Here is a 21,540-nt window from a genome sequence, read left to right on the forward strand (position 1 = left end):
TAATTCACTTAGAATCACGTTCCCATCCTGTATACCAGTATTTATGAGTCACAAGATTTATTTTCCAGTCATGTTCTAGAGCATCTGCAAAAGCCAACACGAAAGTAATATTAACACAATGTTATTTAAATAATCAGAGTTAATATTGTGGGAAATGTCTTAGTTCTCACTGGAACTCAGTGTGGCTAACAGGAGAGGAGACCACCTAGCAACAGTTTATTCAAACCTCACTGCTTGAGAACCACGAAAGGAAGAACCTGCAGCTCCCCACACACCCACCTGGGCATGTGCTACATGGCTTAAAAAATTCAATGTCTTGAAGAGGGCTGTCAGTGAAACAGTCACTAATTTAAATGTAATCACTTACAGCACTGAATCTCACCAACTTTCACTTTGGAAGTGGCCATGTATTTCTAAGTACATTACCTTCCTTCAAAAACATGATTCAGAATCCTGCAGGCACTTTCAGCTACTTCAGGAGAATGTGGATGTTTCCTCATTATGTCCAAAACATTCATGTGCATTCCTTTAGCCAAAAGCGTCTTCCTAATATTTACTACAACACAAAACAGCAAGCATCCTATAAGTAAATCTCTCATCATGACCAGTTCTCAAAACCAACAGACCTGCTAACTTTTTCCCCTTTTTTTCAATATTTTTTCTCACCAAATGCAATATTTATGGAAGTATAAATTAGAATGGGAAACAAGTTGAGCTAAAGGTGACTTCTATTTACACAGATTAATCAAAAGCACTATAATTCCTGAATGCCTAATAAGTTTAAACACATCTGCTACTTGTACTTACATAAAGTTAACTTAAGGGAAGGAGAATGTATGGCTTTACTTTTATTTTCAAAATTGTTTATTCTTAAACAAATTTTCCTCTTAACCGCATTCTGTGTTCATGTAGGAAAACAAGAATTTAGAACTTTCAAAAAACCTTCTACCTTCCAAAATAATGCTTCAAAAATGAAATATTTGTTCACTCTATTTAGTTTGTTAATTCATTTTTTAAAAATTCAATATCCAAGCACATGTTGTAGCTATAACTGTAACCAATACAGATCAGAACACTATAAAAATATTCTACATTATCATAGTAACTACCACCAATTCTTGTCTTTCCCAGTTCAGTATATCCATTTCAAATGGTTAATTGAAGCAATATTGCATGATGCCAGAGGGTTTTATTAAGCTTATTTGTGTCTATAATTTCTGGTGTAAGCACATTCATTTAGGGGGAAAAAAGAAGGGGAAAAAAAAAAGACAAAATAAAAATTTGCTTTAGATTTCTAAAAGGAATCAGAAGCCCACTTGTCAGTAACATGTTACCAAAGTACCTGGTATAATATATGATAACAGTATGCATACATTTATGAGATCTATTTCTTCATATAGATATATATTTATCTCATAAATAACTATAAAACCTTTTCATTGCTAGGTTTTACGTACTTGGATGGCTATGTAACCTAGTGATAAAACAACGCTTTCTCACCTAGGGAACCGGAATTAACTGCTAGTCTTTATCTTCCTATCTAGCCAGTGGTTTTCAATGGGCAGTCTACAAACCACTTGAGGTCCATAATAATTTCAAAGGGTTCTGGGAAAGGTATCTAATAAAAGCAGGCCAACTGTCAGTAGGCTTAAATACTCTACACGTGGCTCTACATCTCCACTGAAAAATTTTGAGGGGGCCTGCAAACTGAAAAAAGTTAGGAAACCATGTTAGGGACACAGTCAGGACTAATGCAATCTTGAAAACTGTTACGCACATGCTTAAATTTCTACACGATTGGATTCACTGAAGTCAAAAGGACTGCTCAGATCGCCTGTGTCAAGCAAGAATATGGTATTTGTCGGGCTGTAATCCCTATTCACGTGATTTTCAACAAATGCTGCTCTTGATGAAGTTCAAACGTGATAAATATTTAAACAAGCATACAAAGAGAACACACTCTTTTCATGTCCCCTGCTCCAAAGAATAGCAATTGCAACACATAAACTGGCAGTGAGCTCTTTATTTCCACATACTCTCTTTGACACGAGCCAACAATAGCTTTTTCAAAGCAAGGAATAAACTTCCTACTAAACACGACTGCATAATATTCTAATCACAGGGAATACTCTGTTCATACAGCAGCACACTAAATATTCTTTAATATTAAAGCAAAAACGTTCTGCTGAATTAGAAAGAAAAGATAATTGAATGCCCTTACCATTTTGTTGTGACAAAATTGCCAAGGTACTAGCAGCTGCCTGAAACACTTCTTTTGAAGAGGAGTGCATCAGCATGGAGAGCATCACTGCCCTGTCTATTGGGAACCTTTCACAGAGAGACAAATGACCTTATTACAGCAGTTACTTCATAATTGTAGTTCAGTTTCCTAAGAAGTTATTAAGCAACATAATTAAATTTTCAGATGATTGCACTTGGCTTCTAATATGTTTCCAGAGCAACGGCTGACTGAAAGCCCTTTGCAAAATACGTATATTTAGCCTACTCTGAATATCACTGAATTCAGTTTGAACCATGCTTTCTGGACTTGAGGTCCAGAAAGGAGTATTGAAACAGGCTTACAAATATTTGAATGATTAAAACTTTAAGCAACTCTGAGAAATAGTTTAATTGAAATGAAAGACTGTGTTTTATGCATGCCTGGATTCTCCCTGATGAGGCAGCACCCCCTCTACTATGCCCTTTCATCTGATTGGTGGAAAAACGAGCACTGCTTTACCATGCTACTTATGTAGCAGCTATCTTAATTGTCTCCATTTCCCTTACTCTTACATTCTTTCATCCTCTCTATCCTTGTTGCAACTGAAGAAGAAATTCCTTGTGAACTGTAAAAAATAGCCCCATTAGGCTGTGTTCTGACTCTCTATTAAAACAGTAGCAATTTTGCCAGAGTCAAGGTTAGTACGCTTTTCAAGAAAGAAACTTTCCTGAGTGGTGTTGTCACCATGCATTTCATCATGTTTTAGAAAACAAGAAAGAAAAATAAAAAATAATTGAAACATGAGACCCCAAATGCCCTAATAGTAGGCTTCTATTTTTTTCATTTCCAAAAATACAGTTCAAGATATTAACACTGACTGATTATTTCCATCTCCAATCTTCTCATGAAGGTTGCGTTGATACAGAAACAGATTTTTCAAAGCCCAGCATGCGGCCTCCTAAATATAAACCAAGAGGAGACAAAAGGATTAAGACAATATGCCTTGAGAATATCAAAAACATACGAAAAATTTAAATAGTTCGACTGTTTTTCAGTTCATGACAAAGATACAAGGTGCTTTGTGTAGAAATACAACAAAGTGTGGACTGTCACATTCTTTATAGCAGGGATAGGTCTGAGCTACAAACATGTGCCAGGATCTCATTGTTTGATTTGCATTTTGACACCTATTTTAGGCCGAGATTAATTCTGCTGTTGATGGGCCTCTGTTTTGCTGCTGTATACAGAGGAGCTAAGTAAACAACAATCTTTGGATGGCCAAAGTTTCAGGTTACAAGTCTCAACTACCTGCATTTGATCCAAAAAAGTAACTGAAACCAGTGGAGGTGAATAAAAACAAGAAAGGCAAGAAAGCTTAAGATTATTCTAAATCTAATCCAGTCCTTAAGACCTTGTTTGCCCGAGGATGTACAGGAGAAAAAGATGTTGCTAAACATTTTATTTAATGCATAATGCAGTCTTTCCATACCCCCATCATCCAAAAATTCTCACCAGCACATCTGTGTTTTTTCGGTGTAGTTCTAATGCTCTGTAACATGCTTCCAACCAGCATAATTTTTCTTCCTCCTCCTCTTCTTTTCTTTCCTCTAAGTCTCGGTTTAGGAATATTGTTTCAGCTTGAAATAAAAAATATTTACAATAAATTCTGATTGTGAAAACAAAACAATTATGTCTTAACCTTCTTGTAGTCATGAAGGTGGTCACACTGCCTATGTGCAAAAATCAGTGGGAGCGTTAGCCTTTTCAGGGGACGGAGAAGTCTTTTGACATAAACTCTAGGACAGATTTGAAAAATGTCTTTAAGGTTATAAAGGGACTAACCCCCTTCATTATAGTGTAGTAAATTAGATACATAGTTACAGATCAGTCAATGCTCAGGCTCTGAAAAGACCTGCACATCCTTTTTCTTTGTGTGTATTTACATACAGAATACCACAGATATAAAATATAACTGATACATTTGCATGTAACCACTTATCACAGAGCCATCTACACTCTGAAGCAGTGCCATTAAGAAAACAAAATGCAAATTGTAGTTGCTAAGAGAGAAATATGTGGTCCCAGAAAGTGCAACAGAACTTAAAAGAAATCACTTCATACCTGTGATTTTTCAGCATTTAAGGAAAAAAAAAAGTCATCAAAAATATGTACGTACGGTCATACTACATATGACCATAATATCTGAAGCTTACTGGAGTGTATACTGATTTCTAATCTTTACTATTTCGGGGACTCTCAAACAGTATTACTACTGACTTCCGTATGGGACAATAACACAAAGACTAAGAGGATCAGGTATTTGTCTTTTTGCCATTAGCTAACTAACTTCTGTTTCAAAATAATAGCTAGAGTGTACTCAAGGAAAAGTTTAAATTTCTTAATTGATTTCAGAACTCAAGCACAAGCATTGATTTGGTGCTGCTATCAACTGCCACAATGTAATGAGTACTGTCACACATGGCAAACAATGCATCAAAGTTCTGTTATCTCTAGAGATTTTACTCTAATTAGGCATTATCCAATATTTGCCTATGGACAAACAGGTTGCTTTGATAAGATCTGCGAACATAACTTACTGGCTCTGAACACTGTGAGGATGTCAGGCACATAGTTTGGACACAGCCATGTCACAGTCAAACAACAAACTGTGAGCATGCAGGAAATCTAGCTCTGTCAAAGCGATCCTGCCTGAGGCTTTCATGTTGAAGAAATGGAGTTTGAAATGATTACAGGAAATCACCAGTACAAAAAAATTAAGAAGTGGACAGATAAATGACGTAATTTATTTATGCATTTAGAAAGGAATTTACTTACTCAGAAGAGCTAAACAACTGAGACCTGCAGCTTGTAACTTTGCATTTTCAGGATACGTTTTAACAGCCTTCACAATGACTTCTGGAACCTTATGTAATACAAGGATATTAAAAAAATTTCCTGAAAAGAAACGAGATATTAAATGAATATAAACACATATGTAGAGTTTTATACACATTTAGCATAAATTTCTCAGCACACAACGCACAAACTTTGTCTGTAGCAAATGTTGGATTTCTTATTATAGAGCATGACACAACAATGTTTTACTTGTGGAACAGAGAGGTCAAGGACAAAAAACAGTTGGGGTCTAGGTCCTTTGTGGTTTTTTTTACAAAAGACTGAGGTTTAATGCAAAAAAGAAGTGCACATTGTCATCAAAATTAGAAAAATACAGTCAGTGTATCACTTGCAGACTTCCTGCCAGGAAGCAAACGAAGTCCCAGTCTTGAATTCCTGCAATGTTTTGATTTATCCTATTGAGCAAGTGGTTTAACCCTGTTTTGCCCTCTGTTTTTGCCCTCCTTATTAAGTAGATCAAGGTCAGCATTATAAATACAGAATACATACATTCTGGAATAGCAGAAAGAATTACCTTTTGATGACAAATGTATTTAAAGCATAACTTTTATCATAGCCTGTACTGTATTTTATATTAGAGGTTGAATATAAGGAATTCTGCAAAAAGCAAGCAAATGAAAATAACTTTCCCATTTGTTGTAAAAACAAGTATAATGCATAAAATAATTCGGCAACATTCTGTTTGTAAAATAGAGTTTGATAGCTATAGTTTCTATATTGGTATCCAATTTTGTTTAATTCTTGATTAGTAAAAATGAGAATCACACTAGCAACGTAAAAAGTCAAATTAAAATCTATCGGTGTTTCTCAAACCCTTCAGGTAAGGTGTGAAAGATTATGCATGAAACTAAGAAGTCTCCCATATTTGAACCTAAAAAAAATATAATTACAGAAGAAAAGCTAACCTCATTTCTTTCCCTCAGGTCTGGTTCAGAGCCCTGTAGGTGCCGACTACCATCAACATCTAGATTTTTCTCTGGGAGCTAAGTACCTCTCCCAATGTTTTATAATTTGGTTCAATTAGACCAAGTTAACAGAATTCTAAAGAACAGACTTTAAGGCAAGTCCTTTCCAGATTCACCATTCTAAAACCCTGGCCTTAAATCCTATTACAAGTGCAACTGGAAACAGTATTTTTCTTCTTACTCTGTAGTAGCGTGGTCATGTTATATCAGCATTGCTCTTTCTTATCATATTTTAATGCAAATAGTATGTTTGTGTAAATACATTACTTACCACACATAAATTAATGCTCTTAGGCTATGTAATGAGTAATTATGTTGGTTTGTGTCTGGCCAAACAGGTATCAGTCAGTTAAAATTCTGATGACAGTCAAGCCTGGGACAGTCATTACCAGACTAGCAAGAACACATGATGGTGATTTTGGAAGGCAGGAGATGCTGACTTTATGATTTCACTGCCAGTGAACATGTGAAGACAGTGTCCATGAGAATAACCTGGGAAGCCACACTGGCTATGTGGAAATCTTCCAGACTATTTCCAGGAGCACATAGCAATTTCACATCTGTTTCCCTAACTGTGTGGTGCTGTGGACACCTCTTCCCATAACTCTCCTGAAGTGGCTCCTTATCAAGATGAAGGACATCTGTTATGCTGAAAGAAGAAATGATCTCGTGGCTGCCACTATTACTTGTTAGTCAGCACAAATGCATGACAAACGTGTGACTGAAACCCGGCTGGTCATGCTCAGGGCAAGATTAAGGCATGTCAACAGAGTTGCTGTGTCCCCACAAGTGCTGGGCTTCCCTGCCTATCTTCAGCTAGCCTTGGACAGGAAACCATTCAATGGTAACATCATCTCTTGCCAAAAAACTGTAAACACCACATCAGTGGCCACCACATTTTCTTGCAATTTTTATTTGGCTTTCTGAAGGGGAACTGGAAGTTGTTCTGGATTGCACTCAAGTTTGATCTGTATTTTCTACAATATCTGCATGAAGAAGCAGAAACAGATGGTGAAAGGATGGGACTGACTTGATTAAGGGGAGTCATGCACAGGTACCAACATCTGCAGTAGCTTCAAGCCACCACCTGCAAGAACGGGAAAGTCCAATTCAAGAGAAAGACCTTGGCTGATGAAGAACCTGTCATGAAGTGTGAGCTCCTCGGGCAGCTATTCACAGTCTTTTTCTGTGCAGCAGGGGGAAAATCATATTTATTTTCATTTGAACTTCCAATTACATTGTCCTTGCAACTGCTCAGATCAGCTTATTATAGTGGCGAGAGAGAGCACAGAGCTGCTTAGAGGCACAATAAATCCCTTTTGATATTGCCATCATTTCTCTTGATGTATCACTAGCCCGTGTTAGCCCAGATAAAGTACTGTTGCCCAAGGCAAGGGAGGTCCAGGAACCAGTGGTTCTTTCACTGCTGCAGCACAGTGGGACCGGCACCACAGCTGGGCAGGAATGCAGCACAGGCCTCTAAAGGTAAATGCATTGCAAGAAGCTAAAACACAGCCTTGGAGAATACCTCTCAGGCAATCCTCTAGCACCAGTTGTTTCTCACACACTCTGCATTGCCACTTCATGAAAGAAATCTAGAAGAATTTTTCTTCCTTTCCATAGTAACTTTATATAGAATGAGATTTATTATCTCCCATGCTCATCTTGTGCTTCTCCCACTCTTTTGTCTCATTTTTTTCCCCCACTCTAGTCTTTTATGGCAGCTTCTGTCATTGTTACTAATGTTTAACACAAAAGGACACCATATTCATTGTGGTCAGTATGTTTACAGCATTAGAGACATGGAACTATACACCTCTGAGGAGTAACTGGAATAGTAGTTTTCTCCTTGCCTGTAACAGTTGCTGTCATTTAAGTCCAGCTCTTACAGAGTCAAAGCAAGCTGACTGTAAATAACTTTGTGAACTTACCCACTGTGAGCTTATGCAACAAACAGCAACTCACTTCCTGAACTGTTTCACTATTGGGGAAGCTTTGCATCATTTCCACTATAACGTTGTAGCAGCGAACGTTTCCAGACATGAGCACTTCAACATTGCTGGCTAAAGAAAGAAACAAGAATTGCTTCTTAAGTAAAACCAAACAAACTTGTTCTAATTCAGACTTTATTTAAATAGATTTACTTAGAAAACTGGGCCTATGTTTCAGTTTTTGCCTTGCAACTCGAGAGCAAGGTGGCAATTTTTTCTTGGTATTGCCATAGAAGACACTACCAACACTTGGAAATAATTCATTAAGTTCAGAGTCCATATTAACATTCATGGATTTGTTCTATTCCGTAACAGGCCATGTAAAAGAAACTACCTCACAAACTATTCTTATGTAACATTTTTCTTAAAGCTGAACAAATTGTTTTATAAATATTAATTGAATCTTATAAATGGTGTTTTTAACAATGACTGTGAACAGGTAAACATTTTGTAGTATTTCAGCAATATTCCCAGAGACATACAATTAAGAAACGATTTAGAAATGGTTTTTGCTAATAATGGAATTTATTTAATTTAATCACATTTTTCTAAGTGTTCCTTCCTTTTTAGGCGGAAGTTAGCAAGTTATTATTTTAAATTAGTTCTACTGTACACCTACTGTGTACTGAGGGTACAGTAATGTTCATCTAATGCTCCTGCAATATTTTGAAATTCATTGCAAATTCCATATTTCACAGACTGGCTGGTGCTGGAAGGCAGCTCTGGAGGTCATATGGGCCAAACCCCTGCGCAAGCAGGGTCACCTAGACCTGGTTGCCCAGGACCATGGCCAGATAGCTTCTGAGTATGTTCAAGGTTGGAAATTCCACAGCCCCTCTGGGCAAACTGTGCTGGTGCTGGGTCACCCTCACCCTATTTACTGCTTCTTACGCAGGCCAGGTACAGAAACCAACAGGACACTCACATGAGCCAGTACAAAGACAGGATGTGTCCCCTCCTACTGAGGACAGAGAGATCCCACATGCAGTAATTTCACGCAAAACAGCATAATGGCAGCTAAAAAACAGCATACAAAAGCATCCTTGTAGTATGTCTATTCAGGGTATGAGACAGAATATGAACCCAAAAAATCTTTGACAAAATCCCTCCAAGGGAATTAGCATTATTCTGCTGAGGTCTATAAACTTTCTTACTCATTCTTTCAACAGCTTGGTTTTCCTGTATAAAATGTAAAAGCAATATTAACAACTGTATTACTGAAGATAATTAGTCTTTTCAAAGCTGTGGGATATCTTCACAATAATGTATCTCTGAATATTAAATAATGATACTTTGTAAATTGAAAAAGCAAGTGTTGAGTGGGAAGCATTTCTGAAGCATTCTGTTTCATAGTGAAGGAAGGTACCTTTCACAATGCTTTAAGATGACAGCAATTTATTAATGTCATTCTCAACTGAAAACACCTTCTTAAAGGTATGTTCCACAAAATCGTATTGGATCACTTCACAGTAAGTTATCATTTCACAGGTGACAATTATAAATGTATTAAAATACTCAGAAGATTCTAAAATTGTTTACTACAGTGAGAGAATAATTAACTGCATGTTTACTCTGCAAGAACCAACGAATGGTACATTTGCAGGGAGCCATCATTTCCCAGAACAAACTAAAGAAAAGGAGGTAGAATGGATCTCATTTAATCTTCACCACCAAAACCTGGTCATCTAGGTTCTCACAAGTGATTAAGAGATCTGAGCACTCTGTATGGCAACTGATCGCACCTGTAACAGATACCTCTCCCAGGGGTAGCTAAATTTCCTCTCCAGGTGCCTGTTTTGCCCCATCAAACACAGGAGAAGCCTGGATGGCTGTCTGTGACTATTAACACCATTTAGATGGTGAATATTCTGTGACTCATCACCCTCCTATGGACGTTGGAGGACAGATGGCAGCAAAGCATTTTCTCATTTCATTGAAGTAATGAGATTTAAGAGAGTTCTGGTACCACATTGCAATAAACTCTTACCCTTCAGTTTCTCATGACACTTTGTTCCACAAAGTCTACATCTGTATTAGTGAAAGAAGGCACAGTGAGGTACAAATCCTTGATGTTAATTCATTTGGAATAGAGAATTGAACTTCATGGCATGGAGAGACAAATATTTTACTACTAGATAAGCTAGAGTGTGGACTTACAGTGGATGATTTTCTTCATGGTGGCCTTAAAGGAATACATTTTCTTGGTGGTATTGTGGGATGTCACAGACCAAGAGTATGAATGTTGGCAAAATTAGCCTAGATTTGCATGCTCATTTGCAGGCTGTTTCTCTCGCTATTTTCAATCTTTCATATCAGAAATGAGAGTGATAACCCCCAAATAAATATTAATACATAGTTCAGAGCAGGTCTTTGTCATGCCCTTCTCTTGTTATGCTTTGTACTATTTTAAAAAGCACTTAAAATCTGGCATACTCTTCCTTAGAAAATGGCAGTAACTTCTGGGCTAGGGTAAAATTACTTCTGGCTAAAGGAGTATTTAACTTTTTAAACACAAACTGGAAGAGTTGAGAAACAGAAATTAAATAGCTTGGAGCCTGATGAAATGTGGGATACTCTAGTCTAGTTCTTGTTTTGGGGCATACATGGTGTCAGCACCGTCCCCACAGCACCAGACAGGATGGATAAGCAAAGCTTTGTGAGGAATCATGTCTGCAAAAGTACAACATTCTGTACCTCGCGGAAGGCATGGGGAGCAGGACCCTGCTCTATGCTTGCCAGAACTGTGTTTACCAGCAGAAAGCTGTCAAGAGCTGACTCTGTATCAACAAGATCAAATTGCTGTCAACAAACTGACACAAATCATCAAGCACATTTGTCAGGACCTGGTTTTGCCCACAACAGGGATGGCTGTTGTCAGAAGACAAGACATAATGAAGACATTTTCTTCCAGTCTTGTTCCACAACACCCGAGGACACTTAAGACTCTATAACGTGTGCCGTGCTACAAATGCTTCTCACTGACTGATCAGAGAGGGATGTCGGGGCCCAGATACGTTTTCTCAGCCTTGGCCATTGGATTTGTGTGGGTGATTTTCCCATTGAGGCACAGCCTCTGCCAACAGTGTTCTTTACCTGCTACCCAAACTCACTGAAGATTTATTTAGTCAACAAATATATCTTATTTGTCAAGCATTAACAGAAGACAGGGCAGGGTCTTGGAACTCTGACCTCTAAAACCATGATGAGCATCTTCATTACAACTTACTCCAAGCAGAAGACAGTCTCTGTTCTTTAAGAGAGAGTTCAGCTTTATCAGAATGCCTGAATATGAAAATTTCCCATGAAAAATTACAAATCACTATTTCCCAAAGAAAAACAGAAAAGCGATTTGTCCGGCAGCTCCCAACCGGTTCTCACTGTTTTTTTACAATTACTGAAAGATTACCAAAAATTGAGGTGAGCTGATGCACGCTACGGGAGATGAGGAATTGAAAAAACTTCCAATAATGCACTTACATGGACCAGCTAAAGAATGTAATGAATAAAGTGCTGGAAGAATCACCTCTTCTTTCGTTGGAAACTCTTTAAATACTTTCAGTATGATCATATGATCTTTGCTCTCAACAAATTCAGTCAGCTGCTCTTCTGGAACTAAATTAAAAAGCAAGAGAGAGAAAGTATGTTTCGAGGAAATAGTTCATATCCTGGTACAACATGAGAAAGACAACTGTATTTATCAAGTTTTCTTATATTTATTTTCTAAGTTTCACAGAAGTAGGGTATTCTCCCTTCCTGCAATCTTCCATAGTTACAACTCCTTTTACTAAAACTGAGCTACTTTATAAAACTGAGCTGCTTTTTTAGCTACTTTAAAGCTACTTTTTCCAGCCTACACTTTATGTAACTGAGTTCTGACTTCTAAATGCTGCACTATGAACCAGTATTTAAAAAAAAAAAAGTCTTCTGGTCTTTTTCACAGCATGAACTTCAGATATTCCTCACCAAGACAGTATATAAGTCAAGGAAAGGCTAAACATACAATGAAAACAATTTAACGGAATGCTGTTTTGCATACTACATGATTTTATTTCACTTCTCAACTTTTTTTTTTTTTAATAATGGAGTTCTTCCTATAAACACTACAGCCATGCTTTAATAATACCTTATCTCCATTGTAATAATGGCTTCAGGTTTTTCCATCCCTACCCCCTGTAATTCGTGCTGACCTAACTGCGTAGCTGTGCAATGAACCAGATAAGGAAACTGATCCAGCTTGAGAAAGAGCAACACATTTTGAATTTTGTAAGCAGAACCATTTTTTGAATCTGGTTCAAGCTAAGGCTAGGCAAACATTCACATTACAATAACTGACACGGTGGCTCAGAGGCAGGAAAAAGTAGCCAGGGGCAGCCTAGGAACTTGTTACACTAGCAGTGCCATCAAGAAGAAGGGCTGCAGGTCTGTACCTGGAGCACTTTGTACATCTGTAAAAATCAGGCTCTAACAACAGTATGCACAGACTATCTAAGAAGCTCAGACCTTTCTGGAGATTGAAAGGAAAAAAGAGCAGGACAAAAGTATTTAGGGAGAGTAGAAGAGGGGAAGGAATGCAGAAGATGATTCCAGGCACACATGTGTGGGAAGAAGTCTTAAAAAAACCAATATAAAATGGTGCCAGAAAGAAAAAATCTAAGAATTGGAGACTATCTTTGAAGCCAAGTAGCACAGCAGACCTGGCAGGGGTGCTAGGATTTCTCGGTATTTATTTTAAAGCAAGAAACTCAATGCAAAGCAAGGCTGCTACAACAATGGGATTTCTGGCCATTACATACACAGTTCCTAAAATTTTTGCAGAAATTTGGTACATGGTGACTTAATCTCTTAGCAGAAACACAGGAATATCATACAGATACATACTCATCTTTCAGCATTATCAGGATCAAAAGCAGAATCACATATTTTTCTAAGGTGCAAACATTTTGCTTTATTTTAGAATTGTTACAAGTGTCTAAAATTTTCAAGTCTTTAAATAAACAATCCCATTTTTTGAGAATTAAAATCAAATACCACTACTCTTTGTTCCAGTGTTACTGGCTAACGTTGAATCCCATCTTTCCAGTTAATTCTAGAATCAGAAATGAAGGGACATTTTTATTTTTAAAAAATTTCATATCCATTGCTCTAATTTAGAAAATTTGCAATACTGCTTGGAAAACCTGTTTTGTGCTAACTCATTTGAAGAACAGATATAATACACAAAATGGAATTTGGAATGCAAGAATTCATTTATTGCAGTTACATAAACATTTGCAGTCCCCTCCCAATGTATACATTTTTCTAACCTCATAAACTACAAGATATAAATACCTTTCTCAAAAAGTTTGTGTAATGCTTTACATCCATGTTCCTGGATCTCTTCATTTTTAGGGAAGGTGTGCATGGCATTAAACACCAAGGAAAACACATCCACCTCTTCCTCCAAGAGCAGGAAAGCAATTACGTCTGAATAGCAGAAGAGATTACATGTTGCACTGATTATTTTTTATTGAAGCACTGCACTTAACCATTAAAATCCAATATTCTTTAACAGCGTTCTTAAAATTTACTCTGATGGCTCAAATCCAAGTTTTTGTGTAACACATGAGGATGTTATCTCTTAAAGTAGCATTATAAATAGAACCGAGACATTCTAAAACATTCCTGCCAAGACACTTCCCTCTCTACACTCACTCCCACCTTGCACTACTTTGGTAATTGTCTGACCTGTCAATGAGCCAGTTCAACTCACTAAACTGGTAGAAAATTAACCCATCAAAACCAATCTTTTTGCAATCATAGCAAGCTGAAAAATTGCCCTAAGAAGTAAGGCTGGTGGAAGAAAAAGGGTAGGACTACACTGCTTGATGAAAGCAATAGGGAATTTGAAATGTACCTGTCAGCTACGGTGAACCATGAAATCAGACCATCTGTGTCATGAAACCCTGTTCTCACTCTCTCAGCCATTCGTTCAGCCTGAAACTGAACTAAAAAAACAATCTCACTGTTGCTCTTGTGACATTAAGAAAAATCTGAAGAAATATTATCCTCTCCATAGCACATGTAGGCAAAAAGATTCATATTCATGACATTTTTCAAGCTTACAGCAATAACAATAGAAATCATAATGCCTGTTCCAGTGTTTCAGCTGCAGCTGGGTTTTTTTTGGTGTGGTTTGGTTGGTTTTTTTAAGAGAAGATCTCTCTATATGGCATTCACACTGACCTGTCAGCTCCAGCTATAGTGCAATTCAAGTTTACAGACACATAAAGAATACTAAGAGATTTTTCTGACAAGATAAAATTTCCAATATTTTTCTAAAGTAAGGTAGCTGAAATGAGAGTTTAAGTTTGGTTAATGAACTGCTGAGAAAAGTAGCAGTCAGGAATAAACTGTTACGGAATATATAGTCAACAGTTTAGGATCCTTTATGATACCTCACAACTAAAAGAAAGCTGCTAGTTACAGTTACTATGAGCCATCTTTTGCTATTATTATTAATCACACAGTGTAATGCCTTATAATGAGACCTGTACTGCCCAACTTCAGCAGATAAAAAGTTAGGGATCCAGTCTAAGTTAGTCCTCCAGACCTCTACAATCAAAAGGCAGAGGAAAACAGGTTCAAGAGTTAACTCATGTTATAAAACACACAATCAATACCATGAACCATCCTCTGAAAATGTCTGTCTCACTCTGCTGCCTACACTAGCTTGAAGGGCTGGAATAACTAACTACGTAAAATGAAGTCTAATCCTTAGTTTTTAAATAAGGCAGATTCCAAAGCCTGCTAAAAACAATGGAAACATTCCTATTCTAACAATAGTTTGTGCTAATATTACATGCCAGCTCAAACGAAACTAGCAGAATCTCTCCTTTAGGGTCTCTCTTTACTTTCAACAGAAGATCAAGAATCCCAGCACTATGAGAAAAGCCCTCAGGACCTGGTAAGATCAGGTCTCTGCAAAGTACAATAACAGCAATGCCAGAAATTATTTACTGTTTTCGCAAGTACTAACCAGTACTAAAGGAAGCAAGTCAGAATGTCACCAAATGTATACTTTGGTAAGAAAACATACTTATTTTACTTAACTATTTGTGTCTCTGCCAACAACAAGTTGGCAAAATTAATCAGTGATGTTCTTCACAGCCTTGCAATTTGAGAATCCTTTCTATCTGGTTAAAAAGGTGCAAACCAGTATTCTTTTTGTATACAAATACAAATGACAAGTGACTTTACGGAGTAAAACAGAGAGGAAAATCAGGCCTGACATGTACAGTTGCACGCTTTATACCAGAGTTCTGTGTTTTAAAGGCTTACACAAAGTATGGAAGTAAAACACACAATACCTGACAAGAGGAGTAGATTTAATGCTTTCAGTCCTATTACTGAGAGATTTATATTTCCTTTGTGGACTGTAAGCATTTTAAGAATCTGCCTAGAAATTTGAAAGAAAAAAAAAAAAAGGAAAAAAGAGTTGTGGTTAAAGAAATATTAACACACACACAAAATTTTATCAAACATGTACTTTGAAACCAAAAATAGTTACAGAAATTAGCAAAAGCTTAAAAGCTTCCAGATTCATTTTTTAAAAAAAGTTTTATTTCAGTTTATGGTTAGTAATGAAATAATGTTGGCGTTTTAACTATTTTCATACTTCATTAATATAATGACACCTAATTTATCAATTTTACTTTACTTTTAATTAGTTATATATATTAATTCTATAGGGGACAAGTCTCATTCAGGATGGGGTTATTCTACAGAAAGCAGGGTTGTGGAGTACAGCAGACTGGATTTTTAGACAACTAAGATTAGATGGGACAAGTACCCTTCCTCTTGATTTCACTACTTTAGGCTTACGGATATAATTCATCACATCTGGAAAGAACACACACGACCATCCAGGTAATACTGCATCTGTTTATTAAAAGAGAAGGCTTTGATAACCACAGAATCTCAGCATTGTTGAGACTGGCAAGGACCTCTGGAGGTCTCCTATTTCTACTGCCCTGCTCAAAGCAGGGTCAACTACATCTGATTGCTCAGGGCCATGTCCTGTCAAGTTCTGAACATCTCTAAGGTCTGAGACTTCACAGCCTCTCTGGGCAACTTGTTCCAGAGTTTGATCAACCTCAAACCAAAAATTTTTGAAGTTTTTTTTTTTGGTAATGCTTAAGTGGAATTTCCTGTGTTGCATTTTTTGCCCGTTGCTTCTCGTCCTGTCACTGGGCACCAGTGAGAAGAGCCTGGCTCATTCTTTACTTTCTTCATCAGGTATTTATGCACACAGGTAAGATGCCTGCTTGTGTGAGGCTCCCATTCTGAAGGCTGAAGAAATCCACAAAAATCTTCGACCATACAGAAGCTGATGTAATAATTTATATAAATATATTTCATTGCATACATATGCTTCCAGGATAACCAAGCATTCCAGAAGACCCTTTGCGTTCAAAATACTTACTGATGTACACCCAGTACTTCCCAGTCCTTCCCAACATCCTTAGGAGCTATGTTCTGTAGAGTACTTGGACAAATTTCTATTAATTTACAAAGAAGTGACCAACCCATCTGTAAAACAAAAACGCAGCTATTTTAGAACAGATATTCTGTCGAACTTCAATGTTGTCTTCTAATATTCTTGCCTTTTGGAAGACAGATGTTCTGAAAAGTTATCTAGCTATATCAATAAGGGAAAAATAATTAACAAAGGACAAGACGAACAACATAAAAAGTTAAAAGACAGAGGTAAAACAGATATGCTAATGATTGAGAATGCATGGCTTGTAGGAACACATTGGGCTCAATGTGCTTCAGCACTGCTTGAGGATAAAGGGCACATAGCTAAAAGAGATGCTGACAGAGAAAAAAATATGACATAATCCACAGTATGTCATCATGGGCCAGGGAAGACCTCTGCAGTTACAGCTAGTCAAGTGTTATTGTAAAGAACAGGTGTTTCCATAAGAATTTGCCATTTACTTGCAAATTGTAAGGAGAAAGAATAGGTTGTTAAAGGTGTTCAATGTTTTAAATGGGGATGAGATCCTTAAACAATACTATGTATTTCATATTCTCACCATCAGTCCTCAATACTGTGTGCTTTCAAAATGTAACAAAGGCAGTGAAAGTTTTGATATCATAAGGAATTAACTAAAACCAATTAAATTTGTTCTTAATAAATATCTGCTCTACCTTGTGCAAATTATTTGACTTTCAAACATCTCTGAATAACGCCAAAACCAAAAAATGTTCCTCTTTTGTCTTCCATATTGGAGAAATCTACTCTCTTAAGAAAGCCTGCAGGCTGATACGATTGAATAGGCTTTAGTGAGGATGCAGTAAGCAAAATCTGTACAGAGGATTAACTGATGAGCAAGAAAATCCCACTATATTGAAAGAGAGGAAGTGAACTGAGAAATGTCAAAAGTCAAGATGAAGCAGATTTTTCAAAAAGGAATTAAAACAAGGCATAAAAGTTTCCTTAGCCATGTAAATAAAAAGAAAAAAAAAAGCGGAAGTAGGCCTGTGTGTTTTAAGAATAGGGTCATGATAGAAAATGGCTCAAAAACTATATGTGTACCTGGATCAGCTTTCCGCAGAAGAGTTATGTAAAACAAAGGGGTCAAGACAGGACAGTCAACAGCAGGAATGTAAATGGCTATCTCCAAAGGGTTAAACTGCAAAGTTCATGATCTCTAACCCTGCAGTCTGCAAGACCAGACACTTGAAATTGCAAGTCTGGTAGTGTAGAGAAACCCATAGGAACAGCACAGGCTTGAATCCAGACAGCTTTCATGGCAGCTTTGGTGAGTATGAAAAAGGTGATGTAGATCCCTGGGAACTGGAATTCTGCTTTTATCTTTCACATACTTGGTAACACAGGCCATGTTCACACTATCTGCAGGAGTTTTGTTTCTGTTTCAGTTTAGATTTGCAGAGACAAATGTTTTAAGCCAATTACAACCTTAATGTCTGCAGACTGAGCTCGACCACACCGCAATTTCCATGGACTTCTCTCACTTGCTCTACATGAGACAGCAAACGAATTACTATGGATATTCAGAAAGATTAGGCTGGTCTGCATAACTGAGTCCTGACTAAACATAAGTGCACAGAACAGTTTTAGCAATCATCAGTCCTCCTCAAGAGGATGGGTAACGTAGTCACCTAACTTTCCATATTCCAAGAAAAAGAGAGTTTACCAGTAACAGTCAATCAGGTAAAAATTTCATGTCCCACTTAATGACATCATAACTGTTCTTGTAAAATTTAGAACCTGATGAAAATTAGCTCAATGAGTTTAGAAAATTCTCTTTTGTATTAAAACTGTTTCTGATGGAATTTATATTTCCATTAAACATTTTATTAGGATTGTTGTGACTCTAGGTATTGACAAACATTTATAAGAACTGTGGATCCAGAGAAGACCAAAGGAAACATCTGACTTGCTGACATGTGGTCTATTTCACAATATTAAAATCACAATCTGAGATAACAGAGAGCTTATTGTCTGTTTACTATTACATAAGAGAGGGTCTTTTAAATAACAGAAATCCTAAAGGTTATAGGGAAAGAAAAAAAACAGTAAACAAACACATTCTTACAAGCACTTAAATGGGTCCTTGTACACAGAAACAGTTGGTGGCAGCACTGAAACTCTGTTATTTTTAAATCAGACCCTTTTCATTTTTAGCATGCAATGAATTTATTTTATATTAGGTCACACCTCCTACATGTGACAATAAAGCTCTGTAAACTGCTCTTTACTCAAGTGTAACATATTTTGCTCCAGTTTCTAAGCTGCTCCACTCAGTGCCAACCAGTAACTGCAGAAAGAAATTACCATTTTTACTTAAAGATATCTATTTCATTTCAAGGCACTACTAACTTTCCAGCCCAGTACCTTCCTACTTCTAAAGAAGCTTGCAGGGTTTGTGTCTGTAGTCCAACTTGCACCAGTACTTGCAATATTGATCTATTAAGCAAATTTACTCTGTTCAAGCCAGTGGAACGGCAGCACAACATGATGCTTTGTAACCAGTTAAGGAGGGGTGGGAAAGAAAATCCTTACCCAGATGTTTCTTGCTGTGTTTATTCTCTTATGTGAGTCAATTTTATTACAATGTCAAAAGCAAAAGAGGTTGATTAATCCATTTATTCAATTAACATTCATTACTAGTGTAAAGACATTGCACTGAAATCCGGGCTACTTCACCACTGCCATAAAGTAAGAACTATGTATTCACAAAGACTGTAAATGAATTGCGGTGAATGAAGGAGGAAGACAGAGCTCTGCTAACATATTGTGGATGTTTGTAAATATCATACCTGGGTGTGAAGGAAGAGCTGCCTGCAACATTTTATGAGGAACAGGATTTGACTTTTGCACTGGCTATGAATTTCACTCTTTAGTACAATTCAGTAATGCAAAGGAGCTCCAAAACTTCTAAACTGAAACACTACATGACTGCAAATGTAGGCAAAGAAAAGATTAAAACTCATTTAAAAGTCTATATTAAATCAGAATGAGGTGTTTTAACATGGTTAAAATTAAACAATCGCTATATTCCTTATGCACTTCTGAGATTCTTGTGTTGTCATTTCAGACCTACTTCTGGTTGTAGTTCGATTTCATAGTTTTTACTTCCTAGCCTAAACTTTTGGGCAGTGGTTTTGTAAATTGTTATAAACATAGTATGCTTCATCCTGAAAACAACTGCTGATTCATCCTTCTGTATTTCTTAATGACCTGACAATTGAGTAGTAAAATAAGTTAAAACTCTGGACTTCGCACAAGCATTTAGTCTTCAAAGAAAACTTGAGATCACTGTTACTCCAGATTAATCACTACACAAGTACAATTTCATATTTTAATCCGAATTTTATGCTTCTGACCTCTAGCTAAGGTCTACTAGACAAAAAAGAATCCCTTAAAATGTACTGTTATTTAAGAGGCATTTGCAATATAATTTATGTTTTGCCTTCTAGTTGAACTGAAAAAAGTAAAAGATGCCAAAAATATTGTAACCACACAAATGGGCTTAAGTAAAAAAAAAAAACACGAGTGAGTTGCACAGAAATCGGGAGCTTATAAACATCCTTTAAGCATAACATAGTCAGAAATCTAATATTTGCCTGCCAGGAAGGAACTGTTTCTTATGACAAGTCTGGTGTCTGTACCATACGTTCAATATCAAATTGTTCAAGTGCTTACGCCTGATCTAAACGGGCCAATGTTAAGTTACAGGAGTAAAAAAGCAGAACCTCAAGTTGCAGAATTTCCTTTTACCTAAAAGATTGTTTCCCCCTTAAAAACCAGGACTAGTACAACTCTCCTTCTAGGATAGCACTACGTATGTATTATACAATTCTGCTTTGCAGAAGTTTGTCTAACTGTGACAAAATTTAATATCGACACGTCAAAAATATATTAGATAACATTATTTGTACTGTAATTCAGAAGCCTGTGCGATACTGTGTTCGCATTGCGTAATTTATATTTTCTACATCGCCTTCTCCTGCCGTTTCAATGCAGATGCAACGAGGGTATCAGCAAAAAGCTGGAACGCTTGTCCCTTTAAACGCAAGAGGATACAGCGCCCTTTTAGAGACCAACAGCACCTCATAAAGTGGCCCAGAAGAGACCAAGTTAACAAGAAATAGATAAGCCGAGCGGCACCTTTACTGCGGGAAAGGACCGCGGCGCTCGGCTCACCCCGAGGGGCGAAGCCGGAGGGCGGGAAGGCGGCCCCGGCCCCCCCCGGCCCCCGAGCGCCGCCCGTACCTGCTGCACGCCCGCCGCTCCCGGGTACAGGTCCACCACCAGCAGCAAGGGCACATGGACGTTCTTGCCGCTGAAGAGCCGGGGAGCTGTGTGGGACACAGACAGGCCGCGTTACCGACCGACCGGCGGGCGGGGCGGGGCAGGGCGGCCGGGCCCCCGCGCTTACCGCTCTGCCGGGCCGCCAGCTCCAGCAGGTCGCTCAGGGTCTGCACCAGCGTCTCCAGACGCTTCCTCTCCTGGACGTTTTGGAGCCGGACGACCAGCTTCCTCAGGGCTTGTTCGTCCCTCGCCGCCGCCTCCCCCTCCTCAGGGCCGGCGCTGGCCATGGCCGAGCCGCTGCTCTCCGCGGCGGGCGCCTCACCCCATCCGCGGCCACCGCGGGGACAAGGGCTGAGCGGCGCGGGCCCGCCCCGCCGCCGCGCTGCGTTGCGTTGCCACAGCCGCCCGCCGCGCTCGCAGTGCCGCCCGGCCGGCCGGCGTCACCCGGCCCTTTCCAGCCGCCCTGCCCGCGGCCTCCTGCCCCTCCCGCCGCGCCGCCCCGGGGACGCGGCGGCGGCCACGGACCGGCCCTCGCGGGCGGGCGCTGCCCCCTTGCCACTAGGGGGCGCTCACGTCACTCGCGCTAGGGCCCGGGGCGGCGCCAAGCAGGCTGGCAGCTCTCCC

The 21,540-nt window shown here is 38.4% G+C and overlaps 1 protein-coding gene across 1 annotated transcript in view; it reads right to left on the reverse strand.

Annotated features, from left to right (window-relative positions):
- The window catches only part of LRRK2 (leucine rich repeat kinase 2), a 67,891-nt gene extending 46,572 nt beyond the window's left edge, over positions 1 to 21,319 (reverse strand). Inside the window, exons 1-12 of the mRNA XM_065640529.1 lie at positions 21,044 to 21,319; positions 20,878 to 20,963; positions 16,555 to 16,661; positions 15,440 to 15,528; positions 13,422 to 13,556; positions 11,571 to 11,705; positions 8,034 to 8,165; positions 5,057 to 5,176; positions 3,734 to 3,858; positions 3,100 to 3,179; positions 2,222 to 2,328; positions 427 to 556 (exon numbers count right to left, since the gene is read on the reverse strand). Of these exons, the coding sequence (XP_065496601.1) occupies positions 427 to 556; positions 2,222 to 2,328; positions 3,100 to 3,179; positions 3,734 to 3,858; positions 5,057 to 5,176; positions 8,034 to 8,165; positions 11,571 to 11,705; positions 13,422 to 13,556; positions 15,440 to 15,528; positions 16,555 to 16,661; positions 20,878 to 20,963; positions 21,044 to 21,203 (1,406 nt within the window). The 5' untranslated portion in view covers positions 21,204 to 21,319. The remainder of the gene's footprint in view (positions 1 to 426; positions 557 to 2,221; positions 2,329 to 3,099; positions 3,180 to 3,733; positions 3,859 to 5,056; positions 5,177 to 8,033; positions 8,166 to 11,570; positions 11,706 to 13,421; positions 13,557 to 15,439; positions 15,529 to 16,554; positions 16,662 to 20,877; positions 20,964 to 21,043) is intronic.
- Between the last annotated feature and the right edge of the window lie 221 nt (positions 21,320 to 21,540).

This window comes from Caloenas nicobarica, chromosome 1, assembly GCF_036013445.1.
Source record: "Caloenas nicobarica isolate bCalNic1 chromosome 1, bCalNic1.hap1, whole genome shotgun sequence".
In the NCBI taxonomy this organism is placed as follows: domain Eukaryota; kingdom Metazoa; phylum Chordata; class Aves; order Columbiformes; family Columbidae; genus Caloenas; species Caloenas nicobarica.